The 21,441-nt window shown below is 31.6% G+C and overlaps 3 protein-coding genes across 5 annotated transcripts; all 3 read left to right on the forward strand.

The window, feature by feature from the left end:
• The first annotated feature begins 1,263 nt into the window (after window positions 1–1,263).
• Window positions 1,264–8,902, forward strand: LOC109789545 (uncharacterized). 3 transcript variants are annotated; one of them, XM_029269464.2, is made up of 14 exons: window positions 1,264–1,512; window positions 1,767–1,906; window positions 2,027–2,166; window positions 2,551–2,589; window positions 2,722–2,814; window positions 2,951–3,067; window positions 3,754–3,849; window positions 4,804–4,917; window positions 5,643–5,696; window positions 5,991–6,038; window positions 6,431–6,581; window positions 7,665–7,722; window positions 7,956–8,025; window positions 8,471–8,902. In XM_029269464.2, the coding sequence occupies exons 2-14, from the start codon at window positions 1,828–1,830 to the stop codon at window positions 8,714–8,716; spliced, it is 1,305 nt and encodes a 434-aa protein (XP_029125297.1). In that variant the 5' UTR covers window positions 1,264–1,512; window positions 1,767–1,827; the 3' UTR covers window positions 8,717–8,902. The 3 variants fall into 3 exon arrangements, with proteins under 3 accessions (XP_029125297.1, XP_020204113.1, XP_020204112.1); XM_020348524.3 differs by having other exon boundaries at window positions 1,266–1,512; window positions 1,750–1,906; window positions 7,557–7,722; XM_020348523.3 differs by having other exon boundaries at window positions 1,267–1,512; window positions 7,557–7,722.
• A 254-nt stretch (window positions 8,903–9,156) lies between these two features.
• On the forward strand, window positions 9,157–10,792 carry CYCP2;1 (cyclin p2;1). Its single transcript, XM_020348526.3, has 2 exons — window positions 9,157–10,075; window positions 10,366–10,792. The coding sequence occupies exons 1-2, from the start codon at window positions 9,654–9,656 to the stop codon at window positions 10,640–10,642; spliced, it is 699 nt and encodes a 232-aa protein (XP_020204115.2). The 5' UTR covers window positions 9,157–9,653; the 3' UTR covers window positions 10,643–10,792.
• A 5,536-nt stretch (window positions 10,793–16,328) lies between these two features.
• Window positions 16,329–20,589, forward strand: PEX22 (peroxin 22). The gene is made up of 8 exons (XM_020348527.3): window positions 16,329–16,633; window positions 17,259–17,495; window positions 17,648–17,695; window positions 18,265–18,321; window positions 18,416–18,517; window positions 19,107–19,172; window positions 19,933–20,034; window positions 20,177–20,589. Exons 1-8 carry the CDS (start codon window positions 16,514–16,516, stop codon window positions 20,279–20,281), a joined length of 837 nt encoding a protein of 278 aa, XP_020204116.1. The 5' UTR covers window positions 16,329–16,513; the 3' UTR covers window positions 20,282–20,589.
• Window positions 20,590–21,441: the final 852 nt, after the last annotated feature.

Here is a 21,441-nt window from a genome sequence, read left to right on the forward strand (position 1 = left end):
TTAATTTTTTTATAAAGATAAAAGATTTTATAAAAATAGTTACAATGGATATTAAACTTTGATCGGTTTGATTTTAAATAATACTAATTTAGCTTAATTTTTTCATTTCAAATTCAATTCTATCACCCCTTGACCACCCAAATGAACCTCAAAATAAATCATCTTAAATTGAATTATTATTTTAAAATGAAAAAAATATTATTGCATTTATGTTAAATAAAAATTAAATAGGATACTTATAACTATTTTTTGTTTATAAATTTTGGATTTTATATTTAACCATGAAATTGAAATTAAATTAATTTTTTTTATATCTTAATTCTTCACAACATAATGTATATGGAGTTTTAGAATATTAGGTATGGTGTTATAGAGGTGCACATCGTGATTATTGTGAAGAATTTATTATTATATATTTGTGTAAATTAAGATTATATTCAGTAGGTCAATATGAATTGTGGATCATCAATCATGGATAAAAGATTATAAAAAATAACTAGTTTATAGGTAATCTAATTGTTGAATTAGATTATTTTAATAGTCAAGTTGCTAAATAAAAAGTATAAACAAAAGACAAAAATGAAAAGAGAGAGATAAAAGAAACATATTTATATAAAGAAAATGTGTATATACACCGGACTTTATAAAATATATTCTTCAAATTGGTTTAAATTATTAATTTTTTCATGTTTGAATCTAAATCAAATCAACTTAATCAAAACACATTTAAAAGATTTTTTTTTTGAGCTATTTACAAAATTAGTACCAAATATATTAGTACCAAATATATTTATGTTCGTAACAAATTAAACCATCTAGGTGGTAGTTATTCATTTCTAAGGTTTTAGTTATTTGGAAAAAGAATATTATTATCTATTAAAAAGTATTAGTTTTATTTTTTTTATCTAAAATTTATTATTATTTATAATATTATTATAATTATTATTATTAACTCTTTTAACTTTAAATTTTTACTAAAAACATATAAAACTCTTTCAAATCTTATCAATTTATAAAATTCTCTCAAATCGAATAAATTTTCTTCATATAAATTCATTAAAGTCTAAACTACATGATCTCAGTTATAATTTTTTTATGAGTAAAAAAAAGTTATAATTTTTTTTAAAAAATATGTTATAAATTATTAATTTTTATATAATGTGAATATTTTTAAATTCCAGTCCAATACTAATACACCCAGAATGTTTATCTACAAAGTTGAGATGAAAATTGTACAAGGTGATTTATACAGCAATTGTTTTTGTTATTACGAAAGTTCAAAATATTGCAACAGCGGTCCTCTTCAGTGACGGTTCAAATACTTGGCGTTTGTTGGATGTCTTTGGTTGGTCTCTCGCATTCTTAAGTCTTAACCCTTTTCCGCCATGTGAGATAGCAAGCGACACAACCACGCCAATCGCACACACAAATCAATTCATTCTCCAATTAACGCCTCCATTCCAGTCGATTCGATTCGGCTCAGCTCGTCTCGGCTCGGCTCGGCTCGATTCGGTTCGTCTTTCCACTTTTCTGGATCAACCTTAATTCATTCTTCGTTTAACCGCAATTTCGCTTTCGTTTGTGATTCATGAAATTCCACAATGTAGCTCGCGCATGAATCGTTAGAGATAAACTTGTGTTAGCATAGGCTTGCTTCGTCTGGCTAGCCGTGTTGATTTCTTCATTGAATTCAGTTTGCATTTGGTGAAATGCAGAAATCGTGCAAATAATTGATTGATTAATTTTCAGATTTTGTACGTTGACAGGTGTTAGGGGAATTGGAGGTGGGATATAGGTAGAAGAGCGTAGTTGTTTGTGTTTTCATCTATGTTTGGAGGTGTTAACGTTCCTGCTAATAGTCCGCACTTGCGCAAGTCTGGGAGTAGACCTGTTGTTTATGATCTTGGTAACTTTATTTATAAGTCCTTAACAGCATTTGTTGCTATTTTTTGGGTTACTTTCTCCTTATATTGGTTTGGTGTTCCATCAATACCGCATACAACTTCTAGTTTTGTGTTGTTCTCAGATGAACATGAGGTCGAAAATGGCGGTGAGGAGGGTTTATTGCATCCCGTGGAAGCAGGTGATTCAAAGGTTGGTGCAACACCCGTGAGTGCTTCTGCTGTTGCAATGATGCCGTCGCCCATTTTGTTGCGGAGATTCAAGGTTTTTGCGTTACCTCCCAGAAAGTGTTGGAAACTTAGTTTAAGTTTTTATTTATTTATTTATTAATAATGTATTTGATGCTGTCATTTTAATAAATGCAAAATTTGCTCTGACTTAATGATGGGAATGAAAATTTTCTTTCATGCTGGTGGAGCTGCTTTATATCTGATTCTCTTGGGGAGAAAAATTTGTGGTTGATTGACATAATTTATTTGAGTACAGACGATGACATTTGCTTAACTTATTCCAGAGTTACATAATGAGCTGAAATATGACTTTGACCCAATAGTGTGTTTCCTACCGTTTTCCTTCTTTGCTTTTCTATTTCTTTTATTTTTCATTTTACTTTATCTATTCAAGAATCTAATTGAGAAGGATGTCTAGGTACTATTGTTCCTCATTTGGGGCCTCATCTGTTGCAAGGTCAGTAATATTTTCTCTGTACAACATTTCTACTCAACTCCTGTGTACGGTGTGAGACTGAGATAGTGTGCTATGCTCTCAAGGATTTCATTATATTTCCACAATATTATTTGCCATGTTGGAAGTTTGCAGATTGGATGGGATTCTGTCATGAGAATGAGTGCAGACAAGCGGGATTTGTTCCTTTATGAAGCATTTTTGTATTTTAATCCTCTTCTTCTAGCGGTTAGTCCCCCCCCCCACTCCCCCACAGTGTCCCTCATTGTGTACATTTGCACGTCACTCTGTGTGGGTGCATGGTACATTTGTTTGCATCCCCATTTTTTGTATCATCGTGTCTTATCTCTGTTTTATATTTCAGGCTTTGATGGTTTGGCTGTGGGGAATCAACTTATGGTTTTTTGCTCAGGGTGGAGTCAATTATGCAAAAATATTTGATCTTGATCAAAATCATCTGACTCACAGAGAAATATGGAAGGTATCGACTCCCCACTTTGACTTATGTCTTGTTTGGCACATAAAATCAGCTTTTGCCAGATCCAAGGGGAATAAAATGGTAGTGCTATGACTTGGGAATAGACCAACCTTTCTATTCTAATATTTGGTTTGCTCAAGATTGGACTTGTACTTTCATTCTCATCCATTCTGTTTGCATGCTTAGTACATGAAATAAGCATTGAAAAAGTATATAATTAATAAGCTTATCCACTCCTATGTCCTATAGATAAGATAGGAACAAAAAAAACAATGAATTTTTCCAGTTTGCTGAGAATGACAATTTTGACATCTCTAGGAGGAATAAGGATTCCTTATATATTGTAATCATTATTCCATTCTTTTTTATTACCAAACTAAGGAATCCTCATTCATGTAGAATAGTTATAGGGGAATGGAATGATCAATCTGTGTACTAAATATGCTCTAAATAATTTTTTTATTACTGTATAATCTTTATGTTAGTTTGGGTGCTTTTGCCTTCAGTTGCTGTTATTATATTGCTAAATTGGGAAATCTCCATAGTCCATGGCTATGTTGTCACCCATTTCTCCAATATTTCATTTTTCTTATTTTACACCACTTATTTGTTCCCTCTAAATCTAATCAATAATTCGTCTCAAGTGATTGACTGGAGCAATTTTCTAATTTTTCTGTTGATTATTGCAGTGTGCTACATGGATGACAATTATTGTCCCAACCAGCATGACAGCATATATTTATCTCTATTCTCATGGAGAAGTATCATATGCTGCATCACAACCAGTGTAATAGATGCATCCACTCTTATTAGTTATTATTCTTGTTTGCTTGTTTATCACTTTTTTCAATTTAGTGCATGCTTGGTAATGCTTAGATTTGGTAAATAATGTTTCAAAAGCTCTCTCAGAAATCTAGCAAAAATAAACTATTATTTCTTTAAAATAAGATGAACCGAACTCACTTTGTATTGTAATATTTCATTCCTTAAAAGCACCTTATTTTATTGCAATTTTTTATGCCTTCATTAAACAATAAGTTTATGAACTAATCTAAGGGACCCTGCACATTGGCCACAAAATATCTTTAGCAAAATGAGTATGTTACTGGGATGCAGTTCCAAGAATGATCTGCACATGGTTTGTTCAATCCTTTATTGATAAGGTAATATCATTAAACTGTGATGGGAACCATATTTTAGTGAAGAGAAAGAGAAACAAAGAAATTATTGTGTAGCATAGATAATGTTGCATGTAAAAAGATTTACCTCAACTGGGATGGGGTTTATTTCTGGTCATGGTATTAATAGCTCCATTACATCTCTTATTTTTTTAGCATCACGTTGGATTTTTATTTTTTGATTTAAATATCTTCCCGATGGTTACTTAATTAATTTTTTTTTTATTTAAAGTCTGTATTGATAAATAGATAAATAGATATTTTGTGCTTGTTTGAATCACCCAAGCTGTCAGTGTGTGGTGTCAAAAACTCAGAATGTAAATAAGATATTTACAATATGGCAAGTTACAATTATTTATATCAGCAATGAGAAATGTACTCAGTAGCTCAGTATACCTTTCAGGTTAATCTTCATAGTTCATACAGGAAATAACTTGTAAATACATATTTTTGTTCATTGCTTTATATATGATTGATGAACATTTAATTCTATTTTGTGCTTACTTTTTTATCTTGTCGGAAATGTTTTTTTTTATAAATTTTCCTTGTACTATTCTGCAGGTGCTCTTATACGCTGCTGCTGTAATGGTTTTGATATTCCCCTTTGATATCTTTTATTTTTCATCTAGATATTACTTCTTAAAGACACTCTGGCGAATACTTTTCCCATTACAGGCAAGTTTACCTTTATTTGGATGTATTGTGTTAGTAAGTTCTTATGGTATTACTCCAGAAATAGTTGACACTATTGTAACATCTGGCTTATATTTATATGGTATGCATAACATCATAAGCAGACAGATATAAAAGCTTGGACATAGAATGCAAATCATATATGACTTATTCCCTTGCTTCTCTGCATTCAGTTTTCATAAAAATTACAGAAGTATTCATATGACACCCCCTCCTGTTTGGCGGCCATTAGAAAAAATGCAAGTGTTAGTGTACTAGATGTGATGCTCACATACATGTTCCAAATGAAGTGAGAAGAAAAGTTGGCAAGACTGTGCATCATAAATAATAAGTCATTTATAACAAATTAACAATTAATAACCTTATCACAGCTTTTTTCATGATAGATGCATCAATCAATGATATGGTTAACACACACAACATATACTATTATGTGCATAAGTAAAACCCTTGAAGAGGCATCATGTTGAACCTTCCTAAGATCTTTCCTTGAAGATACATGAGAACTGTTGCTATGTTAAACTTAGATGCTTAGAAGAAAATTATTCTTTTATTTTTTTATTTTTTTATTCAGATGATTAAGATTTTATATTTGACCCTAAACCTTGCCCTTGATTTACTCTGTCCCTTACAGATTGCTGCTTTTGGTATCCTATCGGAACTATGCTTGAATATGATCTAATATTTTTCAATTTTCATTAAAACAGGCAATATCATTTGCTGATTTTTTCTTGGCTGATATCTTAACTTCGATGGCAAAGGTCTGCTTCATTTTCAATATTATCTTAACTAGAAAAGCTTTTGTTCTCCTTTTCCATGTTAATTTATTATTAATATCTATTTACTCAGTTTTGAGCCTAGGTATGTGTTTGTTTAGAGATATCGAGCTATATACTTTTGCTTGCATTTACTAATGTTTATTATTACAGATAGAGGTCCAACACTGACAACCTGAGACTTTAGAATTGACATCATCTGTTGATCTAAATTTTAGTTTCTAAGCTGCATTTAATGCATTACTATTTTATTTTGATTATGGTTGTAATTTTGTGCAGGTCTTTTCTGATTTGGAGCGTTCTGTATGTAGAATGGTCCATCGACAGGTTTGATTCTGATAACTTGCTGTTAATGGCTTCTATTGTCATTGAGAGTTTATATTTTAATTTACTTTTTGATAAATCCTATTTTTATTATGACAGAATTTGGTCAAATTCAAGTTTATGATGAATTTCTTTTGTTTGGCATTGGGATCATGGAACAAGTTTTCTTGATTTCATTCAATATATTTTCTAGAACTAAAACAGTTCATTTTCTTATGTAATATTGAGATTTGTTACTTAATTACAATTTTGATCGTTCTTACTGTTCTTGGCTCCTGTAGAGCCTATTTTCTTATAAATAGGTTTCTAGGACTTGTATATTTAGTTTATGCTTTCAGTGGATGCTTCATAATCATTTCTCAGATTAGGGGATGCATTTCTTAAACTTTTTGTAGGTTGCCACAATTGCTTGGTTGGAAGCTGATTCTGTTTGTGGCAGTCACTCTGTTGCAATCCCTTTGGTTCTTGTTTTGCCCTATCTTTTTCGATTAAATCAATGCCTCCGGCAGTACAAAGATACTGGAGAGAAAACTTCTCTTCTGAATGGTAAGGACTCTATGTTGCTCTAACTAATGCATTTTTTTGGTTTCCATTTTAGAACTTGTATTAGATCATCTAATTTTTGCTGGTTTATGAAAATGATATGTTGAGTTTTGTTTGGTCTCTTTGGTATTTATCACAAAATTATGTTTGTTATACACAATTTAAGAATCTACTGCATGTTTCCATCAATTTTGCATGTTTTGCTTCCAAGTATTTGGGACTCCATCTCTTATTACAACCATTTTATAGTGACTTAAATGCAATGTCACTATGTCAGCATTCCTGAGAATATTTTGTTGGTGGAAATTTTCTTAACATATTGTTTTTATATCTCCTCCTTTTGTATCATTGGCATGTGATGTTATATGTTTTAAGGTTTTTAAGCTTTTTTTTTTTTTACCTAGACTGGAATGATCTTTTACACATCATGATCTTTTTTTTTTTTTTTTAAAAACTAAATATGATATATAGAATAGATTCTCATTATTGAGTATAGGTTATTGCTTGTAACTCATAAGATGAAACAGGACATTTGTGCCGAGTTTTCATGATGTGTGACTGGATATAAAATTTGTGAAGATGTCTGGAAATTGTACTATTCTTATAAAAAAAGGGAAACACAAAATCATGTTAAGGACTAACTACTCAGTATTTTGCTTCTTTATCGAGCTGTAAGAGGAAATTTTACGACTTCTCATTATTACATGGTTATGTTTTATAATTCAAATTTCACGATTTTATGTGATATTGGGAATGCAATTATGTCAAAAATTTGGGAAGTCATGTTCAATTTTTTAGGCTAATTTTTTTATAATCATATTCTTCTGTTTGTATCTTTGCTCCTGGTTTTATATTTTCTTTCATTAAAGATTAATTGATTAAATTACCTAGTTATTAATGAACGACTTTTCATAATTTTTCAAACAAATGGTTTTATTGCTATTTACTGATGTTCATTTCTCTTGGTTATGGTTTCAGCTTTAAAATATTCAACCGCAGTGCCTGTGATTTTTCTTTCTGCACTTAAATATCACGTCTTCCCTGATAGGTGGACAAACTTTTATAGGCCTCTCTGGCTTCTGTCAGGTGTCGTGAACTCATCATACTCTTTCTACTGGGATGTGTCTCGAGATTGGGACCTAAGGTTGCCTCGTGTTTGTTCTACCTTGCATTTTTAATAGTATCTTTTGAGCTAAGCTTCTTTCTAACTGTAGAGATGTAGATTCTACTGTCAGTAATGATTTTTCATCTTAGCCAAACACCTTTAAAAGTGGAAGAGATTATATTTATTTCCTGAACTGAGGCTAGTATTTTTGGATCTGATGAGTGTCTCTTAACATACCATGATCTAATTATTGCCTTTTTATCTTTTGCCAGTGGCTTCACTCGAATATTCAAGTTCAACAAGCCACATCTATTCTCACAAATGTTGTATGGAAGGAGATGGGTAAGTCTTGTTATATGAGGATAGCTTGTGTTGATTAGTTCTTTTCCCTCAGAATATATTAATTTTTCAAGGTAAACTGTGGGAATGAAGTTATAAAAACCGTTTTGATGATACTAAATTATAAACATTTATGGGACTGGGGGCTTTCAAGAAAAAAATTTTGTGTGGAGGCCAAGTATATATAATATAAAACATGAAGGTTAGAAGGTAAAAATGATTTTGCAATTTTGAAGTTTTTGAATAGGCCATAAGCAATCCGTTAATGAAGGCAAAATCTTTTCAACCACTCATTGTAACTATTCATATGCGTATAATCTTATTAATGTGATTCTAACTGGTTTACTGTATTTGTGAAAACCCACATGGTAAAAGAAGAAAATAACAGTGAACTGAAATAAAAGAACAGATTGTTTTCTCAGTGTGCTGAAGTAGTTTATACATACAGGTTTACCTCTGGGTGATTGGAAGCAATCTGGTTTTGCGTTGCACATGGACATATAAGCTGTCTGCCCATCTTCGTCATAATTACCTCACGGTGTTCGCAATTGCTGCTTTGGAGATTTTCCGACGCTTCCAATGGATCTTTTTCCGTGTTGAAAATGAGTGGAACAAGATGAATTCCAAATCACATTCGCATCTCCCAGTCAAAGAAATCTCGAACGATGAAGAGAAATTACTTCATCCCCGTTAACTACAGTGTATAGGCTAGATAACAGTATGATGCTCTAGCAGTATCATACAAGGTATATTTCAAATATTTTGACGATAGGGGATCTCCATTCCGTTTTATGATTCCATTGGCTTGGCTACCCCTCGATTATACATGTCATTCTTTATTCACAAAAAGAAAAAGAAGAAAAAAAACAGTTTATTCTTACTGGGCTCTTCAGTAATATCTTGTTCCATTCTATAACAATTTTATCATGTATAGCAAGCCTTCTGTTTAATAGCATCGATTATGCATGGACCAGTTGTACCCACAATATCTCGTGTTCATTAGGATGAAAAAGAAAATCTGATATCGTAAAACGGCAACAAGGCTTAAATATAATAGTATTACTAGTCTCCCTGGATTGTAACATGGCTGCATCATGCATCCTTTACCACTACAAGCCATCACTAGCAAAACATGATTTTGCCTGTGCCTTTTGGCCAGTAGCCATCATTTTACTATTATGAAGTAGCTGACGTAACACTATCCAGTCACTGCTTCGACATTTATGCTTCTAAAAGTTCTTCCATGGGGGCCTAACATTTGCGGTGTACGAAGATAGGCCTCCAGTTTTGTTTACACATGAACCAACCGAACGAAGTTTATGTTGCCAGACTGTATTCTAGGGCGTGACTTGTTTTTTTCCCAAGACAAGCTACACAAGGGTGGGGACCCCTGATAAAGAATATTAGTGGCTCGAGATTTAATAGGAAAAGGATCCCAAACTTTCAATCGCTATCTTAAAACTTCGTTTGTGGCAGAGCCACACACGTCAGCCATACAGTGAGTGGTTCTGCCAAACTAGATAACAAGCAAATTTGCAGTTAACGACCTTCTTAGTCCTTAACCCCTGAAATTGCAACCATGAGCATCTCCAGACGCCACTCCCTCTGCTGAAACCGCCAAGATGGCTTAAATGTTAACAGCAGGTGAGTACAGCAACCACGGCCGGCATCTGCAGCCGGAAACAAGCCCGGTCGAGCTGAACTTGCCCCGAGTGCTCAGCGTCCTGTCTTCCACGTTAGAGAAGCTGGTGGCTCGCAATGAAAAGCTCGTGGATATCATGAACCAGCAGCTAGATGGACTGAACTGTGGCTCAGTAAGACTTGGGAACAGCTTGAATACATTCCATGGAGTAAGAGCCCCAAGCATAAGCATACCTAAGTACTTGGAGAGGATATACAAGTACACTAATTGTAGCCCCTCGTGTTTCGTGGTTGGCTATGTGTATATAGACAGGTTAACACACAGACACCCTGATTCTCTTGTCACATCCTTGAATGTGCACAGGTTGCTAGTTACCAGTGTCATGGTCGCTTCCAAGATGCTGGATGATGAGTGAGTCGCTGCCCCATTTCTCTCTAGTGACATATTTGGTTATACTCATGCTATCCATGTGCTAATTTTCTTCAACTATTTTATTCAAAGTGCCATTTATGTTATGCATGCTACTATTACGTTGTGCAACACAACAGAATGAAGTGTAGATTAGTTTTAGTTTAGCTAATTTTATATGGTTCTTATAGCTTATACCTTTATGAATCTTTCAATTAAACTAACTATAGTTGTATTGTCTCTATTCTGGTTGTCTATTATAGTGCTTCATTCTTTGCTTTTCTGAGTTGTAGACATTATAACAACGCCGTATATGCTCGAGTAGGAGGAGTGAGCAATGCTGAACTCAACAAGCTTGAGTTAGAGTTACTCTTTCTGTTGGATTTTAGAGTTGTGGTAAGCTCTCGGGCTTTTGAGAACTACTGCTTTCACCTAGAAAAAGAGATGGTGGTTAATGGCACGGGCCTGAAAATTGAAAGGGCATTGACACCAAAGGCTATGGATGACTTAGAGGCTGAAATATCCGTTGAAAATAAACAAAGCCCTTCCCCACCTCAAATTTCAGACTGACACGACCAGTGTTTGGTTCTTGTGGGTCCCATGCATGCCCTTCATCTTCATGGGCAGTTTATTTTCTTGTATTTCATGTCCATGTGAAAGCTTTTGTGACGACTTCTGCTTCCTGCAATAAAAGTACGAGGCTGGTATATTTATGATTCATGCCAACTGCATCAATTCGGCTTTCATAACAAAATACAGTTATGCTAGCTTTTCATCCTTTTTCCATCGGAAGTTTTCCTTGGAATTTTAAATTTAATTTTATCTTTGAAGTTCAGTTCGGTTGCCCTTGACATACACGGTTGAAACCTAGTATTGTATGTGATCATCAAATTAGGCAGGGGTATATATACACACACTAGAGTCGGGACCAATGCACGGGTATATTTATGCGTATTTTTTTAATATACTATGTCTTAGAGTTGTAATATTTTTTAGGATATGTGGTTTGATGAATAAGTGATAGTCTTAAAAAACCATTGAGTTTTGATGTCGGTAATTTATGCAGAAACAAAATCACTTCTCAAAATATAAAATAATATTACCAAACTATTCCAAAATTAGTATGAGGTCATAACTCTATTATAGAAGTAGCAATTGACTTTGATTGCAAGATTCAACATGGAGTTCCTAGGACCATCGTCAATGACTGAGACCTGTTATTTGTAACTTGTAAGTAACTTCTGGAAAGAAACTTTTAGGCTGCAAGGCACACAACTCAATATGAGTAAATAGAAGTCGTAAACAAGTGTTTGGAGGGATATTTGCGTTGTTTTGCCTCATAACAACCAAAATATTGGGTTCATTGGGTCCATTGGGCTGAGTATTGGTACAACACCACTTTCCATATCTCAACTAGTCAAACCCATTTCGAGGTAATGTATGGAAGGCAATACCACCAAATCTAACCAGATTTCTCAGTAATTAAAACAAAGTCGTTGTTGTGGCTCTTGAATTAAGTGAAAGAGATGAAGCTACTGCACATGTCAAACTCCAATTGATTAAGGCTCAAATCCGCATGAAGGAGTATGTAGATAAAAAGAGACATGCAATAAATTTTCACATTGGAGAATGGGTTTTTCTCAAGTTAAGGCCTCCTAGGTAGCAATCCTTTGCTAAAAAGATTAATCCAAAATTGGTTACACATTTTTACGATCCTTTCTAAATTCTTAAGTGAGGAGGAAATGGGCCAGTTGGTGACAAATAGTGAGCACAGACCCAAAGTTTGAAATGTTATTATAGAAAATGTTTCAAGAAGGGTAATAATGGTGCTAAGTTGGCAAGGGAAGGAGAGAAGTGAATCAAGTGATGTTGACATGAGTTAGTTATATAAGAAATATATATATATATATATATATATATATATATATATATATATATATATATATATATATATATATATATATATATAGAACCTACTCACATAGTGGTTGTACTAGGAGCAAAATAAATAAGTACTATATTCCCAAATAAGGTTATCAAATAAATCTTAAATTAGCAGGTTACACCTAAATCTAATCATTATATTAAATTTTTGCGAAATTAAAAATAATAAAAATTATTTAATACTCTATTTCATTAATTTAAATTAACAAATAATCATAAAAATATTTTATACATTGATTTGAATTAATGAAATAGAATATTAAATATTTTTTAATTTTTTTAAAAATTAACAAACTCAATCTATGCATTAGAAACCTTTAATTCAACAATTGAATAATTGAAATTTGATATAAAATATGAGTGATTAAATAGATTAAATCTAAATAGACTTACTCTTAAATAAATTAACCACTCTTTATATATATATATATATATATATATATATATATATATATATATATTAGTCTTGAAATTAAAACTACACTTCGTATAATCTACTTGATACTTTCCATTTTACCTTACTGATGTTATTCAAATTTAGTAACTTAATATAAACATAACATTTGAGATTTATTATTGAACATAAATTAGTAAATTTGACAGAAATCTCATTAATAACTAAATACTAAGGTACAAAATCTTGTGTATAGAAATTGCATTCAGTGTAATAACGACTAAACGGTTAACAATCTACAATTAACCATGGTATTGGAATGAAAACTTGTAAGTTATGAGTCACGAGTAGAAAAATTGAATTATAAGCTAATTGAAGGCTTATAAATTATGAGCTATGAGTTAAAAAATTGGAGGTTTATAAATTATGAGGTATGAGTTAAAAAAAAAAATGGAGGTTTATAAACTAACTAATTCAATTGAAAATACTTGATAAATAATAATTGAATTGACTAATAAATAATAACATATTTATTTAATTGATAATGAGAGTGAAAAAATGAGATGATAGACAAAGGATTTTTAGATAAAAAAAGAGAATTTTTTTAAGTAAATTAATAAAGATAAAAAAAATAAAGAGAAAATATAAACTATAAATCACTTCAATTAGCTTATGAAAATAAATTATAAACTTTCTTAAATAAACTCTCATACTAAATAAATTTATTTTTGTTAATGTGAGTTAATTAAAGAACTTATAAACAACTCAAATATCTTAAAAAATATACTCCTAATTTTTTTTGTAATATCAATAAATTAAAAAATCATATAACTTTTGAGATATCTATTATAAAAATCAACAATTTTAATATAATAATAATAATAATAATAATAATAATTTACACAATTAATATATATATAGTTTTATTTTAAATATATAATAAAATTTAATAATTATCCACTATTAATATAAACTTTTTCATATGTAAAAGTTATTGTCAGTATAATTTTTAAAATAATTATTATAAAATTTAATAAATTTATCGTACATAGATTTGTGATCGAATAATGTATAGCTTTTTTCTCGGTAAAATAATAATGATACATAAAATTGTAAACAAATGTTTATTTAAGTTAAATATCCTTCATATATATAAATTAGAGAAAAAAAACTTCATTGAACGAAAGTATTTGTAAGGAGTATTTTTTTTTTCTTATCTCTTTTAATTTATTATTTTTTATATTTATTTTTAAATTCTTTATATAGAAACTTGAAAATTTTCTTTAAGTAAGAGAATTTTTAGGAACTTCTTTTTCACAATAGTAATTTTAGAGAATTTTATTTTAGAGATTTTTTAACCTATTATCTCTTTTAATGTCTTATTTTTATCTTTACTTTTAAATTGGATTTTAATATTTTTAAATAAATTATTAATATTTAAAATATTAAATTATACTATTAGTCCTTTATTTTATTTTTTAAAATTCATTTTGCATCTTTATCTTTTAAAATATTTATTCCGATCATTTATTTCCTAAATTTAGGTCAATTTAGTCCTTGTAAATCATTTTTTTGACAAATTCAAGACTTAAAATTTATCTTATTAGATTCATTTATTTGAAATCTATTAAATGCAACTAAAGTTTAAATCAATAATATTATATACATGATGAAAATAAAAAATTTTAAAATATATAATTTCATATTATTTTTTATTTGTTCATGAAATATACTTTTTACACGAATTTTATAAATCTTTTTATAATTTCATGATTTTTATATAGGTGAACCTAATGTTACAAGTTTCACGTTTTGAATAAATAAAAAAAATTGATTCAAAATCATGTCACAAATTAAAAATTATCATTGTAACTATTAATTTTTTGATTCATATTTAATTATATGATGTGTTGTTTTCGAACTCTGGTGGTCAAGGAACCTTGAGAGTTAAGTGTCTTTAAGATAGTCTCCAATGTCATTAAGTTGCCTCAACCCCAAGAAGAGTATGTAAGGATTTTCTTAAGACGTGAGTCTCATAAACTCATGTTTTAGAAAATCTTAGAGAGAACTAAAGAGAAGTTCTCTAAATCCAAATTTTCTTCCACTCTTCTAAAATTGAAAAATAATCTCTTTTTCCTTCTTATAGCTAACTTACTTGATTAGTTAGAAGATTCAAGCTTAAAGCTAGAAATTTTGAGTCCTTGGTTGTGTGGAGCCTGTTCTTCTCTTCTCCTCTTCTTGATTTGGTTCTCCAAGAGGTAAGGGAAGCTTTGTGATTGAATTCGGTTAATGCATGTGGATTTCGTTATCTTGAATCACTATAATCTTGGTAGGTATTGTTTGAATTTGTGGGGGATGAGTTATGGGGTTTAGATTCTCTTGAAGTGGTTGAGTTAAAGTGTTGAATTATTATTATTTTTTAATCTTTGATGGATGTATGTTATTTCTGTTGATAGAAACGAGTTCCTTATATTTCTTGAATGTTGTAGGTTGCAATGCATGTCTTTGGATTTCTATATTTCAGGTGGTTTGGATTAAAATCAGGTTCTGCATAAGTGCAAAACTAATATCGTGTTGGGTGTGGTTTCAACTAATGGTTCTGTCTTGCCCATGTCAAACATAGGATTGGTGGTACTAGGCGTGAGAAGAGAAAATCGTTTCGTGTTGGAATCACGCTAAATGTAATTTAAATGACGTCAAACACATGAAGGGAGATAATTGTTTCAAATTGAAATCACGTCAGGAACTAATGAAGTGGCACTGAACGTGAGTTGTGTAGCGACCCTTACACATTAGGGTCAAGTGTGGGCTCTTGCCATGCCATACACATGAAACTGAGAGACTTTCTACCTTAATCATGCCAAGCACGAGTAGTTTGGCATTGGGCGTAGGCAAGACAAATAACCCTTTACCTCAATGATGTTAGATGTTCCGTGAGTGGCGTCGGGCGTGGGTATGTTGAACATATATTGTTTAAGATGTTTTATAGTTGAATGATGATAATGTTATGAGATGAATGATGTATGATGATATTTATGTTAAGTTGTAAATGGATTTACGAATACGTTGAATAAGTTGTGAGAAGGATGATACATGATGATGAATCTATATGTTGTAAGTTGATATGTTGAATGCTGAAAATTATGTTGTAAAGTTGTAAGTTGATAGATGATAAAGTTTTATAAGTTATATGTTGCTAAAGATGTTATGTTGTAAAAGTTGTAAGCATGTGAATTAGATACAGGTTTTAACTATGATACATAAAAATTATAAAAGAGTAAAAAATGTTTTAGAAATTAGAATACCCCATTGTGTGGATATACATTGCAACGATCTGAGAGTCTGGTTGAAATCTTTTAATAAGTAAGTTGGATTTTAAATAAATAATTATTTAAAATTATTTTCTCTAAGTTTTATATGATATCCTTATATAAATAATATTGAGACATATATGTATAAAATGATTAACTGGATAGAGTACAAGATTGAGAACTTAGTTCTTAATTGAGTATTTCCTATTTCATTTTAATAAACTTTTCAACATATTTAGCCTAGTTGGGTGGGGAAGGGTTGAGACAATTAGAAGCATGAGAACCTAGGTTCAATCCTCATTACAACTATCTTTATAATCTTTCCTATCTTTAAAAAAAAAAAAAACTTTTCAACATATAGTATCAAAATATTTTTTTAAAATTTAATTTATATATTATCACAAACCATTTTTTAAATACTATTTTAAAAATAATTATTATAAAATCAACGTTATTAAATCTAAAATTTTGAATGACAGTGCAGGTGAATTTAATTAATTTTTTCGGTAGTATATTCTAAAACAATTGAGCATGAAATATAAGAATTTAGAATTAGTGATTTACCTAAAACAACGTAACGTTAAATTGACATTTTTGGAGCAAATCTGTAAGGTCTGACGGCATCATATAGCGGTCGTTGACGGCTAAGAGAGACATAACATAATCTCTCTTTTTCTTTTTCTTTGCCTTTCCAAACATTCATTCGTTGTTTTCTCTGCAAAATCCTCACAGTGATCCACCATGACCAATTGATCTGTGTCTCCGATTTTAGGATTCCGGCGACGGCGAGCCATGGCCACCGGTGGCGACGGTGACACCTCCAAACAAGAGCTCTTCCACCTCATCAAACGCTTCGGAGCTTACATCACTTTCAAGATCTCCAATCTCTTTTCTCTCTCTCTCCACAACCTCGTATTTCTATTCTCTCTCTCTACTCGCTTCCTTGCTTTAACCTCAATTTTGCTCCTTTTTTGATTTTTTAATCGGCCCATCATTCGATTGGATCTGATTAGATATTAAAATCTTATGTTTTTGTTGATTGTCGCTTGCCCAATTCGTAATTATTTATTCCTGTTTCCTGTTCTGTTTTTCTCTCTTTGTTTGAAGTTTCGATTTGGGAGTTTTGTTTACCCCTTTATTAATGGTTGTGATCCAGGATTGGGTAATTCTCAATTCTAACGCTGAAAGTTTAGTTTTTGGTGGTAAAACTGAACTGGTTTTTTTTTTTTTTTTTAACCTAGTTAATTTATTGTTGGGTGTGGGTATAAAGGGTGAGTTTTTGTTTTTATGCTCTTGTTTTTGTCAAAATGGTAAACAGTTTCCTAGTATGCATCGCAATAGGTTTCGTTAAAATGGGTAGTTTGGGGGCATGTAAATGAGGTGCTATTAGGAAGGTGAAAATAGTGAGACTAGCATTTGCTGCTACTTGCCTCTCTTTTAGTCAAGTTGGATGGTATAATTGATCAAATTATTGTTTTGGCCTTTGTTTTGAGCTTGTCTCTTTCAATGATCTTAGAAATGGCATGCTTGGTATTAGGATTCACGCTCTATTGGGGCGGTTGCTGGTCTTGCTGTTGCAATTGTTTTCACCTGGAGGCTGTTGAGATCTCCTTCTGGCTCTCAAAGGAGGCAACACAAACGGCAAGGTGCTTCATCTAGTAATCCTGGAGTCACCACTCATTCGAATGCAGCGGTGGTTCCTTCGGATGCTTGTTCACCCTCAGATGATTCAAGGGCCCAAAATGTTGTCGATGAGTTCTTTCAGCCAGTCAAGGTAAAATGTTTTTGTCACTTTCCTTTACTTGATGCTTTGGAGTTCAGAGAATGCGGGAATGCTTTTGGATTAGCGCAACAGAAGTTAGGAAGTGTTTGACAGCTTTGCATGAGATTGACAATTCTGAGCTTGCTTTTCTTTAACTTTTTCAGCCAACCTTGGGGCAGATAGTTAGGCAGAAGTTGAGTGAAGGAAGAAAGGTAATTATTATTTCCAGTACTCTTGTGTGTTACTGATGTATGTTCATTGCACATTTGTTGTTTTAGTCGTCTTATAGAATTTAATGTCACTTGCAATCATAAAAATAACTCACTTGGATGACTACTATAGATCTTAGTAGTGAAAGGTAAATTAATATGCCTTAGCTTATAGACTAGATTTACATGACATTTACACTTGTTGGGCGATCACTTTATAAAGTTGAGTTTGAATGAAAGGGGTTTTGGAAGATTGACGTAAAATTGTTCTTGTTTTTACTGCTATATATTCTTACATAAACTTAATACAAACTGTATAATACAACGAAATCAAGTGTTATTTATTTTGTCTATCTTGATAGGTGGTGCAGATACTATTGTTTTTATGGTAAACCTGATTAAGAAATCTTATGAACCTTCTTTGTGCAACATAGTTGATTATAACCAGATTGAGAGTTGAGACTCTTGATGACATGGGGAGCATTTATTGTTACAAGTTTGAGTTGTTAGTTATGACATGTGGATAATGTTTCCCAACTGTAATGGCCAATGTGTGTGTGTGCACTATGTAGGTAACTTGTCGACTTCTTGGAGTGATCCTTGAGGAAAGTATTCCAGAGGAGCTGCAGGTGGTAACATTGTCTTTTTTCTTTTTCTTATACGTCTGTTGAATGACATCAATGCAGAGAAAGGTATAAATGTTGTTCATTCTGTTCTTGGCAGCAACAAGCTACTGTGAGGTCCTCTGTGCTAGAAGTACTACTGGAAATAACAAAATTTTGTGATTTATATCTCATGGAACGAGTTCTGGATGATGAAAGTGAGGTATGTCATTTGTCATCTTATACCACTCATTGTTTCTTATCGGATGTACTTAATGGAATTAATTAACAGTACTTCACATTATATGCTGAAAATCTAACTACTTTCTTGAAATGTAACAAATGTTTTCTACAATCAAATGATTCTATAAAAAAATGAACAAAGATATTGTATAGTTGCTTGAGCAAAAGCTCTTACCCTAGGATTCAGCATTTTAAACTTTAATAACCATCTTTAGTTCATTTCCAACAAAATGTTATTCATTTTAGACTTTTTAGTCCTTAATGTCAGTTGAAAATGTAGTGGTAAAGGAACAAAGTTTAAAAAGTTGGGCTAAAGTGCAGATTTTGTAAAGTCAGAAGCCAAAGTGATTGATGCTTCCAATTGCAGAAACTAAAGTGGGGTTTACTCTTATTTTCATCATGCTATTGTTAATTGGAACTTGTTGAGATGGTATATATCTTACATATGTTAGTATTAAGTATAGGTGCAAACTAAAATTTTTTGTATGTCTAATACCACTCGTGTCACGTTGTTGTAGTATACCATATTGTTAAAATGTTTACACTTTATATATGAACTATTTTTGCAGAAAAGAGTTCTTCTAGCGTTGGAAGAAGCAGGAGTATTCACTTCAGGTGGTTTGGTCAAGGACAAGGTAAGTGAATGTGAACAATTACTCAATGTTTTCTTTGTAGAACTTAATTACCTCCTTGCTGTGGCATTGCTGGGTTTTCTGTCAGCCAAGTCTTTTTTATATAAACAGTTATTTTCCACTTTATGAGAACATCCTTTTGTATGCATCACACATGTTGATGGACAACATGGGAATATCTATTTCAGTATTAAAAATGTATTAACATTATCTGACAGTGAACCCCTCTATGTGATTAAAATTTGTGTGACAGGACATCTTGATTCGAGATGTTTCAAGGGATATCTATGTGCTAATTTTGAAGAGTGCACTTAGAGATAGAACTTTAAGTTTTCTGAATTTTTTTAGAAGACATTTTGATTAATGTTTTAGAACACCAAAGACAAATTCTGTGTGGAATGTTGGTCTACAAAATGGTCTTATTTAATACAACAACAATAAGAGAATATGTTTGGGCTCATTTGTTGCTTGTTTCTTAGTGTTCTTATCAAGAGGTCCTTGAAACCTGAAATTCTGAAATAATTATACCTGCTTCCTTAATCATTATAGTTTTTTCAACAATGAAGATAAAGGATTAGGGAAATGCTGCAAATTAATAGCAATAAATAGACATTGACAATCCAGTTCTGTTACATGCATGTCTTCTGTGAATCTTATGAATGCTGTAAATATCCATGATTTCAACATACTACTTCCTACTTTTTCTCTTGTGCTTCTTAATAACCGTTTTTATTCTTTTTTGTTCTCTGGTACCTACATGCAGGTTCTGTTCTGCAGCACAGAGAATGGACGGTCATCATTTGTTCGGCAATTGGAACCTGATTGGCATATTGATTCAAATCCTGAAATTGTCACTCAGCTAGCTGTATGTACTATATGTCTCAATCCATCTAGTCAAATTCTTTCTCTGATACAATAACCATATCATTATTATTTTTAGGCTACAACATCACCATGCTTTATTTTGTCTTCTAACTTTTAATGATTAACAACAAATCATGTTGCAGAGGTTTATCAAATATCAGCTTCATGTATCTCCTTATAAAACCGAAAGAACTGCGGCAAATGTGTTCAGTGCTCCATCTCTGGAACAGTTCTTTGGATCCATATGAAACTAAAATCACTACAGATCAGATGTCATCATAAAAGTCTCCTAGTTTGTTTCTATGTGCATCTTGGTTTTCACATTCATCACAAGTTTTTTTCCCAGCTTTTCTAGATGTATGAGAACAAGGTTAGAGTTTCCTTAAAGATTTAAGGTTCTCATTCTAGGTAGGTGAAAGACCTTATATGTATGTGTATGATTCTCTGAGGAAGAAGTTTTACTATTTTCTTTTTTCTTCTTTGATCTGAAATTTGTGCAAATTACATTGTATCCATCCAGACATTTTAAACTGGCAAGGTGACAATTTTTATTGGATGTTTGATTTGATCATGTTGCATTACAATATGTCATCATGAATAATATTAGTGATCAACCTCCAAATGTCACGTGGCTATGAAAGGAGTTTATTGATTTTCTATTGTTTAAAACATTGTAGTTGATTCGCTTGTCACTGTTCCTTATTCTGGTAATGCATTTCGATAATTAAACATGGTTTGGAAGAACCTATGCAGTTTGTTAGTTATGTGTTGAAAGTGCATTGGAATGACCAGAACTATAATTATAATGACAACACAAATATTCACTACATCTTACCTTTGATTTTAGTGAAGTAATCACCCTTTTTTTTCATTAAAAAGAAAACTCAACTACACACATCATATTTAGAATTTAAACCTATAATTTATACATCACACAAAAAAAGCTTTTATCCAATGTAATGATGTCACACAAAAAACTTGACAATTTACGTTAATCATAAGTAGAAGCGGGTTACATGACATGAACACAAAATTAATGGACATTAACTTTGACAAATTGTTTAATAATTTTACCGTGGTTTAAAACAGGGTCAAGTGGGGAAAAAAGTTGAGGGAAATAGGTTAAAAACGTATTAAACTAGAGGATGTAAATTATAATTTACTCTCATGGGAGAGAATATATTCTTTTTCACGCACAAATCTTGTCTTGCGAAGCCAAAAAAAGTTTCATTTGCAATGTTTCAGAATTTAAATGAAACATACTGATTAGTTGTGAATCTTGTGATAAAATTGTTATCAAGAAATAGATAACAAGTTTAACAAATGTAATCTCAACAGGATTGAGTTGAATATAAATTTCTCAGTCTTTTATTTTTTTATACTCGCACATAATACTGTTTTCCTTTTA

This window comes from Cajanus cajan, chromosome 10 (assembly GCF_000230855.2).
Source record: "Cajanus cajan strain Asha chromosome 10, NIPB_CcT2T_4, whole genome shotgun sequence".
Lineage (NCBI taxonomy): Eukaryota > Viridiplantae > Streptophyta > Magnoliopsida > Fabales > Fabaceae > Cajanus > Cajanus cajan.